Source organism: Vidua macroura, chromosome 8, assembly GCF_024509145.1.
Source record: "Vidua macroura isolate BioBank_ID:100142 chromosome 8, ASM2450914v1, whole genome shotgun sequence".
Taxonomy (NCBI): domain Eukaryota; kingdom Metazoa; phylum Chordata; class Aves; order Passeriformes; family Viduidae; genus Vidua; species Vidua macroura.
Window position 1 is genome coordinate 13,540,756 of NC_071578.1, and position 14,627 is coordinate 13,555,382.

A 14,627-nucleotide genomic window follows, 5' to 3' on the forward strand; every position below is an offset into this window, starting at 1 on the left:
TGTGCAGACCACTCGCATGGGACTGGGGTCGCAATCCCTTCACGAAATGGGGGGATGACTCTGAGAGAGCACTGATTCCTGGCTTTGCTCCTGCAGACACAGGCTCAGGCAGACCACAGGACACTACCATGGTATCCTCTACAGAACATGGCTCAGCATCCTGCCATGTATCCATGCCATGTTCCCATCAGGGCAGCTCTGCCATCACCCAGCTGAATCTTACTCCAGACAGAGGAAACTGCTGGGAACAGGGACTGCAATACAAACCATCACACTGGGACCTGATGCATGCCCTGCTGCGTTCCTTGCTCCTGTTGCCCACTGGCTGCCCAGGCAGGGCTCACTCTGCACCCACTGGCCCTGAGGATGCCCCGCAGGGTGCTCTGCCCTCCAGGCCTTCTCCAACCAGGCTTCCTCAGCTACACCTCAGCAGCCCTTCCCTCCTGATCCGTACCACGCCAACGTCACCCCGGCCATCAATAGCGCTTGGTTAATTAATTTGATGGGAACAGCAGGGACCACACTTTGCATTTAGTGAACTTCTGAGAACTTCCAACCTCATCTTCATAATTGGCCTCATAAATTCGAGGAAAGAGAGAAATCAGCAAAGCCAGAGAAGCACGGGGGGCAGGAGAGGCCCTGCACACGGGAGGGCGGGCGAGTGTGTGAGAAGTGACTCTATTTGGTGTCCTTATTTAATTTTATTGCACAGATCCATCTTCGCCCGCCCCCTCCCTGCCTAGCCCTCTCTCTCCCGCTCTCCCTGCTGAGTTCACCTAATCATGATAAATTCATATTCATTTCCCTGCCTGCTCCGACGGGGGGAGCAGCAGCTCCCCTACATTCACCCAGCCATGCTGCCATTAGCAAATATTTACTCATGAACACAAAGTGCCAGAGTTGGAGGCCAAACCACCCTCCCTGCACCCCTTTCCCCCAGCCCCCTCCCATCCCTGCACCAGGATGAGCAGGACAGCTAAGAATGGGTGTCCTTCTCACAGGGTAGGGAGCAGGGTGGGAAGGGCTGCCTAATGCCCAGAGCTTTTTCTTTTCCAGAGCTTTTCTTCCTTTTCAATGAGGGAGGCAGGGAGATGCTTGTTGGGGGGACAGGAATTGCCTGAGACCCCAATCTAGACTCACCTTCAGGGTATAGGGATTGCAGGATGAGAGCAAGGGGCTCTGCGGCAAACCTGAGGGCCTGTCCCAGCTCCATGACTTTCCACTCATTCTCTAAGTGCTGCTGCATTTTGTTTTATTTTTAATTTTCAGGATGATCAGACTCACAGCCAGGGAGAGCGGAAGGGGGTGTGCTGGGGAGGGGGGAATAGCTGAAGCCCCTTCCTGGGAAGCAGAAACTAGGCAAGACCTCGTTAGAGATGCCTAAAACCATGTTTGCTCTCCCTGCCTGCACTGATCCTGGTGACTCAGCACCCACCTCTTCCCAGACAGTCCAGGGCTCCCATCCCTTGTACCTTCTTCCCAAGAGGGGCATGCTGTGATTTAGAAGAGGCAGGAGGTGGGCTGTGATAAGGGGGTGGTGAGGCCCTGCTGCAAGGGCAGGGATTAGAGGTATAGAGAGGAGCATGTATGGGGCAGCTCTGTCCCCTCTGCCCAGGGCAGGGCTGACTCACAGTGGCACAGCCCAGCCTCTCATGTTTCTCCCCTTGAACCAGGATGAGGGAGAAGCAACATCCAGAAATGTCACCCTCCAGCTGCTCTGGACAAGTTCCTTGTGCTCCTTTACCTCCTGCCCCTTTCAACCCCCAGAGATACACCCAAGAGAAATGGTCCTTATCCATCCGTGGCCCACCTGGCTACAGTTAGCCACATGAGGGCCCTCTGCCCCCTCCAAAGCTCCTGGGCAGGGATTTGTGGGGTGGGAGAGGACTGACAGACATCAGGCTTATTCCCTCACAGAGCAGGGGATTGGTGGGATTTCTGCCCCACTGGCCTCTACATGACACATGTACTAGGGCCACCCTCCCTGGCATTTCCCAGGGGGTTGGGCACGAAGTCTTGCTCCTGTGGAGCCCTGGCCCCACACAGCCCCATGTCCAGCCTCTCCCTAAATAAAAGCAGGACAAACAGCAGGGTCAGGCGCTGCTACAGCACCCCTTTGCTACCTGGGTGTGAACTGCAGCCCTGGAGGAGGAGTGACAAAGGAGTTGGGGGCCAGCAGTGCCTATTTCCCATACCTCTACTGATGTCTTCAGCTCATGGCCCCACCAAGCAGCAGCCACAGCCCTCCAGGAAGAGCTTGCCCTGGCATCCAGAGCTGGAGGCAAACCTGTCTCATCAAGGCACAAAGCTGAGCAGCCCTGCATTGTGCTCTCTGCCTCAGCCCAGGCAGAAAAAGGCCTGTGGCCTGTCAGACATAAGGCAGCCTCCCCACCTAACCTCCCTGTGGGACAGGACTATCCCCAGCCCTGGACAAGGCCAGATGTGGTGCTGCCCAGCCAAAGCTGTCTGACTGTAAGGATGGGGACCCCTTTCCCTGAGGGGTGGTCCCTGGGCCGCACAGCCCTCCTGAGGTCAAAGTGTTCTCCCTGGACCTGACAAGCCCCTGGTTTGAGGCTGCCTCCCTTCTGCTCCTGGGTAACTCAACTCAGTTCTGGCTGCTTCTGCCTCAGCAGCCCTTGTCCTTCTCCAGCTTCTCCATCTCCTTTTCGAGCCAGTCATTCCTGCTGCTCATCTCCATGTGCACGCCTGGCTTCTAGGATGTTCAGATTCCCCTTGGATAACCAAAGCATTTCCATGCTCAGGACTCTGAGTGTGTTCCAGGCAGAGAACAGGAGACAGAGCAGCAACCAACTCTCACATGCCCTACTGTTTGATGCATATGGAAAACCTGACAGCAATCTTTTCCTGACTCCACACCTGAAGAAAGAGCTCAAACCAAGGCCCAGAGCTCAAGAATTCTGAGTCAAGGAACAGCCAATCCCAGCTCAGCCACATGGTCAGCTGGATGCCAGGACAGAGGATGGTATGGGAGGATGGTGGCCAGCAGCTCCCTGCCCTGAGAGCCAGAAGTGCTGGTCCAACAGTATGGTATCTCCACTGTGTGTTCTCCACCTCCACTGAAACCAGAGAAATGGACCACCACAGGAGGAGCTCCTGGTAAGCCACATGAGAAAGTCCCAACAGTCACAGTGCAAAGAGTAAAAATACAGAGATACCAAGGGAAAAGAGAGAAGGAATTTATTTATTACACTTCAAATTTCAAAGCACCAAGACATGCCAAAAGACATTCATTTCCCTCGGGCGTCCAGCAGAAAGGCTGGGTTGACAAATGCCACTGCTGGGGTGTGGGCCACCCCAGCAAAGCCCCAGCCCTGCTGGTGCCCAGAAGCCACAGGAACTGTGCAAACCCACCTGGTTTGTGCCTGCCCTAGCAGCAAACATGCAGCTTTGTCACTGACTGTGATGGGGCCAGATCCCCCACAAGGGAGCAAGAGCCCCGGGGTTCTGGCACAGAAATGCCCACCATAGCACCTCTGCCAGGTACAGCTACCACTGCAATACCTGTAACAGACAGAGCACTCAATGTCTCTGGGAAATTCATCTCCACAATATAAAGTAGTCGATGTTTCCTGAGAAATAAAATGCACTCCCATGGAACTCGTGGGACCAGCCACACGCACATGTATACACAAACACACTTTCCCTGATCAAAGACCAGATGACTCCATGGCTTCCACACAAAAAAGGGGAAAAGGTTTTGCTTTGCCCCAATTAGAACTTAACTATCTCCTTGTGTTTCTCTCTGTCTCCATTCCTCCGACAGACAGAAACGCAGTGCTGCTGGGTTACATTCAGTGACATTACATTCAAATCCCTCCTGAGCCCAGCTCCACAAGCTGTGAGCTCTGCTCATCTCCTGCACCAAGAAAGGAGGTCTTGGGCCAGACCAGGGCTCTGAGTAAATCTGGAGGATTCTAAGAACACAAAGCAAGGAGCAAGTAGGTACAGCACCTCAGGTCCCTATGTCTCTTTCAAGGCTTAGCTGGCACCAGGGAAAGCTAGTGGCAGTAACAGCAGCCTGGCCCTGTGCAATGGAACCCATCAAAGGGCACATCAGCTCAGAGAGAAGGACACAGCACCAGCACACTTAACCCGTGAGACTCCTGCAGTAGCAGCTGCCAGCAGTAGTGCGGAGGAAGGCCTGTCACAGAACTAAACTAGACCTCTGCTACCTTCATTCACAGCTCAGAACAGAAATTTCAGAGTGTCAGTGCTTAGATACAGAGAAAGATGCATCCTACTTCCTTTGTTCTTAAGCACTGTCAGGGGCTGGATCACAAGGTTCTGCAACCCAATCTTCCAAAGTTGGGGAGAGCAGGATCAGGGTAGCTGATGGGCAGTGAGCCCTTTTGTAGCCACACCAAGAGAGCATTTCCAGTGTGGTTCCAGCCCACAGCCTCTGCTGAGGAAGCCACAGAGCTCTGACCAGCAGCCAGGCCTCAAGCTTGCAAGAAGCCCCAGTTTGCTGGGATATGTTCCTCAGCCTGCAGGCACCACAGAGCCTTGCCACCACTGGGGAAATCAAATCCTTCAAAACAGCAGCACAAGAGCAAGCCCAGGGTGACAACCAGGCATCACCAGTCCCGTTCGGAGGGCTCCCGGTAAGGCAGCCCCAGCTGAATGAAGACATCTCTCTCGGTGGGCGTGGGCAGAGTATGGCCAGATGCCACCTTGGCACCCCCAGGGCCTCGCACCACGGCCGAGCTGAGCGCGTGCTCTGACAGGCTCATGCCCTTGGTCTTGGCCAGGGCGCGCATGGAGCGGTTGAAGTGAGCCGAGCCCGTGAAGTAGAGCAGGGCACAGGCGAACTCGCGGTACGGCACCACGATGATGTCCAGCCGGCGGTGACGCTGCGCCGGCCCAGGCAGGCGGCACACGCCCAGGTACTTCTGCTGATCACCGTTGTCCTCCTGACTCACCAGGTCATCTGTAAGGAAGCCTGGGAAGAGAGAACAGGCCAAGGGGAGCTCAGTGGTAGACAGACACCTCCATGCTGAACTCCCCACTGCCCAGAGAGCAGCAGAAATGTCTCATAACATGCTGTGGGACCCCAGGTATAACACAGTGAGCTGCAGCAATATTCCCTCCTTAAAGCTACAGTTGAGCCAGGTCCACGGACAGTAATTTTAAACACTAACAAGATGTCCCGTCCTTGGGAGAAGTGATCACCTATCCTTCAATGAATGCCATCCACTTCATTGCCTCCTTGCCTTGGCCATTCTAAGAGCAGCTTCCTCGCCCTCTTACCGCTCCTGCGGAGGCTGTTGAGCAGTTTGCTGAACACCCCACGGTGAGACTGCCCATCTGGGTGAGTGACCAGCACATCCACATCTCCACAGGTGGCCTTCCCCCGACGGTAGGAGCCACAGGCAACACACACGAGGCCAGGCTTCAGGGCCAGGGCAGCTTGTCTGACCTTCGAGAAAGAGGGATGAGGAGTCAGAGGCCAGCCTCTTCATGCCCTTTCCATCATGTCAGCAAAGGATCTCATGCCTGCCTTGAGGTCTGTCCTGCATTTCTAGAGTCTGCATACACTTGGCAGGCATGGCACACTACTCCACGAAGAAGGCTGGCCTGCTATCAGGGAAGGAGTGAGCCAGAGAGGCCTCCACCCAGTCCTGCAAACATCCTGCACAATGCCACACCATATAGTGATTGACCATCAGCTCTTGGGAGCACTGGGTTGGGACAAGCAGGAATATGAAGGGGCAAAGTACTGCACAAGCTTTCAGAGCCTTCAGTTTCTGAGACAGCATGAGATAAGAGGTTTTTCAGCTGTCCTACAAGCACAAGGCTCACTAGCTCTGCCCACAAAGCAAATCAGTTCAACAGGTGATAGTCACGGGCCCTGTTTCAAAAAACAGGGATGGGCTCGTGAAGTCTCTCCAGCAGGATCCAACACAGCAGGAAATCTGTGCGTACCCCTTGGAGTTCACTCCTGGAAGGAGCTCTGCCTCTCCAGGAGAGCTGGGCTTCCTGACCCAGAAAAAGCACAATTGTCCCAGCATTTTAGACCAAAGGGCTGCCAAAATGCTGCTGCCAGCCTTCAAACACATAATAAGAACTTCCCCTATTACAGTCTTCTCCAAGCTGGACCCCAGCTCCTGTTTTGTGCAGACAGTGCTAACTCTGACAGCTTCATTCATTACATGTTAAGAAAGGCTCCCAAGTCCCTGACAGGCCTAAAGTATTCTTGGCCTGATTGTGCCAATCACCCTGCTGGCAGCAAATAATGAGGGGCTCAGCAATTCCTAGTGATGGGGCCATCACAGAGGCTGGGGTTCAGCAAGGCAGTGTCCGTGCCCACAGCCCCTTGTCACTCTTGGGGATCATCCTTCATTAGCAAGAGATAAACCCATTAACCTTTGCCCCAAAGGTGCTCCAAGAAGCCACAAGCCTTTCTCATGCGGAGCAAGCCCTCCTCTGGTGTTTTTGCCCCCCTTCTGGCTTTAAATGAAGATTTCTAGAAAACTCCCAGCCCCACCCGAGAGCCTAAAAGCTCCTCAGATCTCACTGTGACAGGCAGCACAGACAGTGACTAATCCCTCATTCTCTCTCCAGGGCCTGGATCAGAGGTGTGCGCCTGTGTATGGAGGGAAGCACAGTAATCCCATCAAGATAACAATAGACCCACTCCCAAGAGCCAGCTCCTCAGCCCAGCCTGCTTGGGAAAGGGACCACTCATCACCAAAATGGCTAATCCGGCACACAGGACTGACACCCCAGCAGGAGCCTGGCAGGAAGGTATTCTTCATGGCCAGGCCCTGTGGCCGAGTGACAGGGTCACACTGGCTGCTGCTTCCATGGTGACTGGAGAGCACAGGGGTAGCAATGACAGCATGTCCTCCAGGCTCTCTGCTCACATTAGGATACATTGGCTTAGCACCCCGTAGTCATGGAGTGCCACAGCATCCAACAGCAAGCAGCACTCATTTGCAGCCTGGATCCCCTTTGCTTCCACCAAGGATATCCACTCTCTGTTCTCTAACTGACAACTAGATCACAAGGTGCTCACAGCTTCCTTTGAAGAAGCAGCACCAGGGACACCTCAGTTGAAAGCAACCATTCCAGACATGATGAGAGGCAAGAAAGCAGAGCTAGGAACCTGCTTATCCCACCATGCCACATGCAGCCTTCTTCAAAGCAGTGTGTAGGACTGATCCCTGTGAAGTATCCTCCTCCTTGCCAGGCACTCAGACTGAACCTTCTTATGGGGCAAGGTAGGAGCCTTGTGTGCCCATGCCCAAAAAGGGTCCCCCAAGCACTGACCCCACTCAGAGGAGAGGCTGAAGAGCTCAGCTATAACACGAGGGCTATTTTCACAGCGTGTACCTTCCTGTCATGTCCCAGCAGGTACTGCACTCTGAGGGCCTGGAGCCAAGCTACTCACGGTCTGCTCTATTTCCGCAGCTTCCTCCCGAGGCATGCGCTCCAGGAAATCCGTGTAGTGCTTCAGCCCCACAGCCTGCTGGCTGGTCAGAGTAGCCTTGGTGCGGATGTCATCCAGTGTCCTGAAACCCTAGTGCAGACCATGTGCTGACATTCAGACATCTACCAAGACTTTGCTCTTCACATACTTTCCACCAAGATTTGGGAAGACTGTATTTAGCCTGTCTCAAGTTCAGGCCAAGTCACAGCTTCTGAGATCACATGCAGAGAACACTTTAAGGCCTGGTTCCTAAAAGAAGGGATTTAGGCAATTGCACTATCCATGCACACCTCTAATCTCCACCTCCTCTCACAGAAGGCTACTGCTCTTAAGGCATAGTGTCCCTACACCCTAAAGGAAAACAAACAAGTAATGCAGGTAAAGGAACAACACCCACAACATCCCAATGAGGGAAAGCTGACAGCATGAACACAAATGTATTTTTAAGACAGTCAAGAATCCAGTCACAAACCAAACACTACAGGAAACCAGGCTTCATTAGCTCATGCTCAGAAGACAAACTGCTTTTAAAGAAGGAACCCACACAGTGGGCTGGGCTGCTCCTGCTGGCACAATTATTTCAACCTGATTCTTGTAACTTCCAGACAAGATGGATGGCTACTCTGACAGCTACAGGTCAAAAGCCAGCAATTGCATCAGGAGCTCTCATGGCCAAGATGCCCTGATTCAAGCCTGGCTCTCAGCAACATCGTTGCCATGACTAGTGTGACATGAGCTCCAAGAAGTGATGCTAGAGCAGAGGCAGCATATATCCCATTCCTCTTCTCCACATCTTTGTCCTTTACCTGCCCCAGCACAACTAAAGTCTCAGCTGGGTGCTGAGACACAATGGGACCCAACCTCATAGTTCCTCCCAAAAAAACCCAGATTTAAATCTTACCTGTAGGTATTAACAATTAAAACCTATTTGTGAAAGTAATTCTCCTACACTCAGCAGCAGTCTTCAAACCATAACCTGAGAGCCTCTTGTGTAAGGCACTGAACTTACCTGCTGGTACCACATCTGAGCTGTCTTGACCCCTGCTCCCCAGATGTTGGAAAATAACTCCAGCACAGGCACACTCTCACTGATGTGATCCAGCTTGCGCAGGTGCCCACTCTCCAAGATCTCCAGGATCTTCTCTGCCATCCTCTTCCCAATCCCAGGGATTTTACAGGCTTCCTAGAAAGAAACCCGAACTGCTACTGGAAAAGCAAAGATCATAGACAAGCTGAGGAGCTGCTACTGACTCAGAGCCTGGTTATTCATTTGATGAGTAAAGGGTAAGTGGTAGGACTAGTCCTGCCTGATGGTTTCCTCTCTAGCCCAGGCTTACCTTGGCTGATCAGTTCAAGTGGAAAAGGACAAGCCTGCAGAATGGGACTGAAACACGAACACACTGAACTGCTGGACTGCCACAGCCCCTAAGACTCATATCCACTTTGTTTTACATATTACCAATTTCAGTGGCCAGTTGCTGTTGATGAAAAGGAAGATGAAAATGATCCCTGCATTGTGTCTAAGGAAGGCATTTATCTTGAGAGTGTCCAGATTTGGCCCTAAAAGGCTCAGATTCCATTTTTCTATGGTTCTGCAAACAATGTGTGTGGTCAATAAATCTCAACTTGCACTTGCTATACAACTTCCATCGAAGGTCTTCTCCCTGCTCCACCCCCCTGGGGAGGTGCTTTACCTGGTAGGAGGTGACTGGTTTATGGTAGCTCTTGAGTGCATTGATTGCTTTGGAGTAGCCCAGAGCTCTCCACTTGTCCCCCTGGACAGAGTAAGCCTTTGCCAGCACTTCCAGCTTCTCTGTGATGCATTGGTTGTGATTTTCCTTCTTGGTGTTGGAAGACTGGGCACAAACCCACTTGCTGGGAGGCTGGGCCACTGTGTAAGAGCTGTCACTAATCTCCTCTGATGATTTCACAGGGTAGTGGCCAGAAATCAATGCTTCCAGGTCTCCCTGGGTAACACCAGCATCTTCTCCTTCACTGTCTTCATCATCAGAGTATTTCTTTAGGGGAAGATCAAAAAGCAGCCATGTGAGAATAAGTGCATGCCTCATATGTCCCTTTGGTACGAGCTACTTCTGAGATTAGGAAGCCAGAGCACTAACCACCCTCCCTCCTGGGCATGCCACACTCCAAATGCCACCTCTAGAAGTGGCTGGTTATATGCACACCACAGTTCCTCACACCTCAAGCTACACATGCACATCTCACACTGCACAGGAGACTATACTGCTGTCTACCTGTGATTCAAGCACACAGTCCCCTCTTACAGCCAAGCCCCTAACTGAGGTAAGACACTAAGCAACTGCTGCCAGCAGCAAGGTATGACAATGCCAAAATCCCTGGCTAGCAGAGATGCTGACTCCCTGTTCCCATTGGGAAACCTTTAGCTCGTCTGGTGGCAGCATAGGCACACCTCTCACATTCGGACTCAGCAACTTCTACCCCATGATGCAGATGACAGCAGATAGGCACTGAACTTTGTTTTCAGTTTACAGACACAAAATCTTAACAAAAGTAGTAAATTTAAACCCCCTAATTTTCCCCATGGCTATCTGCAAGAGAAAAGGGGGAGGAAGGAATGACACAAAGGACCTCACATTCCTCAGTGACAGAAGAAAGAACCAATGTGTGCATTTGCTGATACCCTCAGAATTAAGATGCCTCTGTGTAGACTTAAGAAACAATGAGCCTCGGCTTCAGGTAATGAAGAAAAGGGGATAGAAGTGGAAAGCTGCACAGAGGCTTTGCAGACTGCTTTGCTCACTAGAGTCCCATCTCCCCTGATTTATAAACAGGGAGTCTATGAAGATCCAAGAGCTTCTGAGTTGTGGAAGTAACTCTGAATGATGCAGGGTTGTTTGGGATCAGTCCAGCAATTACATCCGGCACACCATGCTCTGTTATGAGTTTCGGCACAGTGTGAGCCTAAGTAAGAGCCACATCCTTACAACCTCTGGTTCTGCTGGCTGAGGAGGCAGGAGGTCTGGAGACACATAGATGGGATGTGCTTTGCAGTTTAGTTTTATAACTCTGAAAACTGGGTAAGATTGAAGATTTGATAGACTTAATCAGTTTGTCTTGAAATGCTACTCCCTTGAGATGCTGTTCTCTCTAAGGGCAGCAAAGCCTCAGAAGGCTCAGATAAGTCAGTAAGCCCCTTAAAAGCATATAAAGGAGCATGTTATCCATTCACAACACAGACAACCCTGCAGCTGGAGCTGGAAGCAATTCCCATCCTCTTGGCCAGCAGTGGCACAGAGGTGAAACAGCCCTTAAACCCCTGACTACACTTCATCAGCAAAGCTGATGGACTCTTTACAACCACATGTGCAAAACCAACTAGTAGCAACAGGCTACTTGAGAGGGAGACAGGCAGCCTGGGGTGACAGCTCTGGGTTCACAGAGAGTAACTGACACTGCTTACAGAGGCTGCCTTGCAGACAACTACTGCATCTGGATGCCAGTCAAAAAGTGGTTGCTAGTCTGACTGTAACAGGATTTCCTCACGGGAGCTTACATCCAAAGGCAGAACTCCCAGATTAGTCTCTGTTTAGTATGAACCACTGACACCCACCATCTCCTAGCAAAAAAAAACATCCACCCAAGCTAGAAAAGACTCTGTGTTTAAAAGCTACTTCTAAACTAAGTTTCAGCTTTATTGTTGTAGCTGGGTCTCAAGTGGTTGGTATTGTCTTTAAAGCATATCCTACTCCTCCCCAAGTCACACAGATCTAAGCTTGGGACAAGGGATTTTACTGAAATGTCTACAAATGTGGCTTTTGTGCCCTCAGGGAGCTGCCAGGTAGAGAGTCATTGCAAGCTTTGGGCAACAAAATTTTGGACTGTGTTGCAAAACAGATGCCAGCAATACAAGGCAGCTGCAGGGGATGTTTGAGGTAACTTTGCTACAGATAGATCTGAATGACACGAATGCCCAAGAAGAATTCAGCAAATTTGAGCAAAAATACAGAGAAAGGCAGGAAAGCTAACAGGAGGCCAGAGAAGCTGACTCACAGCAGAAGCCACTAGTAACCCAACACAGATATTTTAAGGACACCTCCACGATCCTTCTGGTAGCAACCTGATCCACTGTACAAACATGTGTCTGAACAGGGTGCTTGCCAAGGAGTGGAGAACTGGTCCTTATGGTTCAGGCAGGAACATGGGATGAAGTATCAGAGACAACTTCCTGAAGAAAAGATATTCTCAGACAGGGAATATTCCTCAAAAGGACATAAGTGAGTATCACCATAGTGAGCCTTGACCTTATCAGAGAACCAGGACTGTTTCAGCTGGAAATGTTCCGATTTAACAATTTAGGGGGCTGTTTCTATTCTTAACACCTAAAAAGGACAAAGAGAAGCAGTAGCCATGTCCACAGGCTGAGTCTGGCTCACTGGAAATCCAAACACCCTCCCTTTGCTGAGAAAATCTCACATGGTATCCTACAGGGATGCTCTTAGCCAGGAAAAGCAGCATGCAGGATCTGCTCACAAGGAGATTGATCTGTGCAGGAAAGTCTCACCTCAGTCAGTTGCTGCTGCCCGAGGGTGCCCAAGCCTCGCTGTGAGGAATCCTCTGCCTGGGATTCAGTACTCGGTTTCACTGCTCCCTCCTCTGCTGTGGGCTGGATTTTTTCTCTGTCCAGGATCCGTTGCTGTTCTCTCTGGAATTTCTCCTCCTCCAGGTACCTGCCATGGACCAGATGTCTCAGTACAGGAGAAGGAGGACTTCTCAACCCCCAGAAGCTTGACCAAGAAATCCTTCTGCATGTTTTGGGATGGACCAAACAACCCACATGAATTGTACTCTCTCAGATCACAGATTAATTACTCTGGTTTTAGCTCAACTCCCCAGTTAACATTTACCTTGCTGACCTGCAACTTCCACTCCTACCTACCTCACTCTTAGACTCTCTCTCCAAAAACATAGCCAAAACATTCTGATCCTAATCTGTGCCTGCTGCTCCATTCTTAATTTCCTCTTGTGCCTAGTTTCAAATTTCTCTCTACCTTTCATCTGCAATAAGTAAGAAACAGTATTTAATTCTCCGTATTTTTAAGAGACATCTTGTTATCACTGATGGATCAGGAAGAGGTGCCTTTAGCACCTGTGGCAAGTGACAGGACTTTTGGTGGTACTTCTGGGCCCTGGTATATGTTTTGCTACCACACAGAACTTTAAATTATGCTCACAGGAGCTGCAAGGAGTTGCAGTCCAAGATTTTGAGCAGAGGTCAAATTGTAGTGCTGTTCAGTTTAGGATAGAGGAAATGCAAGGAGGAATGGCAGTGCTGCATTTGCATACCTGCGAGGGATAAAGACACCATAGCCAGCAGTACTCAGCAGCTTCTGGTCTCTAATGCAAGCACTAAGCCAGGCTGCCTTCACCAGCTGCAGCCCCGGGCGCAGCTTGGTTAATCTGAGGAGCCGAAAGGCGCGCTCACAGTCCATGTCCTCAGCCACAATGACGTGTGTCACCTCCGAGGAGAGCTGGCTGTGAACGACACCCCCGTTCTGGACAATCTGCCTGTGGAAGATCTCAGCCCTGGTCTGGCCAATGCCGGCTTGCAACACGTAGGCGATGACTGGTTTCAGCCACTCTGCTGAGGAAAGCACAGGGGCAAGGACACAGTGAAAGTGCTCCAACCCAGCAGGGCTACATCTCTCACACGGGACTTGATGGCACCAGCCCTGGCAGGCGGTCTTTGGGGGGCTCCAGCTGGACACACCAAACCAAGCTGGCTATGACCACTATAGAAAACACACTGAGAGCCAGAAAAAGCCTTTGGGGAACAGCACTTGCAATTAACACGCTGGGTATAAGTATTGTATCCCGCATCACAGGGACACAGGGCTTACCCTCAGGTATCTCTGTTCCTTCCTCTTTCGGGATCTTTGGAGGGATGCTTTTCTCTGAGTCATCCCTCACCTTCTTCCTCTTGGGAAAGGCTTTGACAATCCCTCGTGGTTCCATAGGCCCGGTGGGAAGGTTAGCAGCAATTGCTACATACAAATAAGAAACGGCAAGTTTGCTTAGATCTTACCTAACCACAACTCCAGATTCACTCACGTTGCTCACTGTCTTTGTTGTTCTGAAGTTCTTTGTTGTTGCCTTTCAAAAATGCTAACCCTGAGGGGAGGCAACCAGAATCAAGAAATGCAGCCCACAAGGTCAGAAAAACCAAAGTCAGAAAGTCACTTAAGTTAACCCTACCTGAATGTCTTAGAAGCCTCTACAGCTGGGTTCTTACAATGGAAAACATTCAACTATTTTAACATTTTAGAGCTCCTATCTGCTCAGCCTAAAGAAGCAACTTTATTTTCCAGGTATTTCTTAAGCACATTCCCAAGAGGGAAACACTTCTCTTGCCAGGGCTGAAATCCAGTCACCTATGAGACAAAACACTGATTGACACCAAGGGTTTCACACAGCCACAAGAGGAAAACTCCCAACTTGGCTTCATCTGGAAATAGCAAATTACTGAAGATTAACTAGCCAAGTTCAATGTGGGTACAACTGTAGCTTTACCATGATAAGCCTTACAAATGCAAACTTTGGAGCTTGAACTACCAGGACACAAGGAAGCTCAGTTTTTTATAGCCCAAATAAGCCCTTTCCATGTGGCTGCAGCGCTGAGTAAACACCAGCTTGGTTTCCTCTCTGTGCAGCACTGTTTCTCTTACAGCTCTCACATACAGTCCACCACAAACCTATCCTACCAAACCCAGAAAAGCTGAAAATGGTCCCATCGGGCCATGGCTTCCTGCTATAGTCCCCTTCTCATCTGAGCACTAAACATAATCCTCTGAAGACCAACCGAGAGCTCGACTCAAGCCCTCACTTCTGTGAGGAAGAGTTCAGCTTCATGGGAACAGAAATCCTGCTACATTTCTAAAACTCACCTTCGCTGAAACGTTTCACTTTTCAGGACGTTTTGACCAAAAAAAAAAAAAAAAAAAAAAAAAAAAAAAAAAAAAGCCCTCTGGAAACAGTAATCCTTTCTATTAGATAGAGAAAAAGCCCACACCAAAAGCCCACCAAGGTTCTGGGTGCCCAAGTGCGTTCCAGGGCTCGGAAGCGTGTTTCTGCAGGCTGTATTTTAACTCCCATAAACCACAACGCACGCGCCGGGCACCAAACCTGCCTTGCCAGCCTC

At 50.6% G+C, this 14,627-nt stretch overlaps 1 protein-coding gene across 2 annotated transcripts; it reads right to left on the reverse strand.

Annotated features, from left to right (window-relative positions):
* Nucleotides 1-3,181: 3,181 nt before the first annotated feature.
* Nucleotides 3,182-14,425, reverse strand: POLL (DNA polymerase lambda). Of its 2 annotated transcripts, XM_053983779.1 has the most exons (9): nucleotides 14,374-14,425; nucleotides 13,330-13,473; nucleotides 12,776-13,073; nucleotides 11,994-12,159; nucleotides 9,145-9,468; nucleotides 8,460-8,633; nucleotides 7,412-7,540; nucleotides 5,269-5,437; nucleotides 3,182-4,960 (listed from the first exon to the last, which is right to left on the reverse strand). In XM_053983779.1, the coding sequence occupies exons 2-9, from the start codon at nucleotides 13,442-13,444 to the stop codon at nucleotides 4,596-4,598; spliced, it is 1,740 nt and encodes a 579-aa protein (XP_053839754.1). In that variant the 5' UTR covers nucleotides 13,445-13,473; nucleotides 14,374-14,425; the 3' UTR covers nucleotides 3,182-4,595. The 2 variants fall into 2 exon arrangements, with proteins under 2 accessions (XP_053839754.1, XP_053839755.1); XM_053983780.1 differs by lacking the exons at nucleotides 13,330-13,473; nucleotides 14,374-14,425 and adding an exon at nucleotides 12,369-12,487 and having other exon boundaries at nucleotides 12,776-12,862.
* Between the last annotated feature and the right edge of the window lie 202 nt (nucleotides 14,426-14,627).

Excerpts from the sequence above, each read along its gene's own strand:
- POLL (XM_053983779.1), bottom strand. The coding sequence starts at position 13,444 with ATGGAACCACGAGGGATTGTCAAAGCCTTTCCCAAGAGGAAGAAGGTG. Across the intron at positions 12,160-12,775 it reads GGTGTCTTTATCCCTCGCAG|GTACCTGGAGGAGGAGAAAT; the intron begins GTATGCAAATGC and ends GGTCCATGGCAG. Across the intron at positions 7,541-8,459 it reads CTCAGATGTGGTACCAGCAG|GGTTTCAGGACACTGGATGA; the intron begins GTAAGTTCAGTG and ends GGTCTGCACTAG.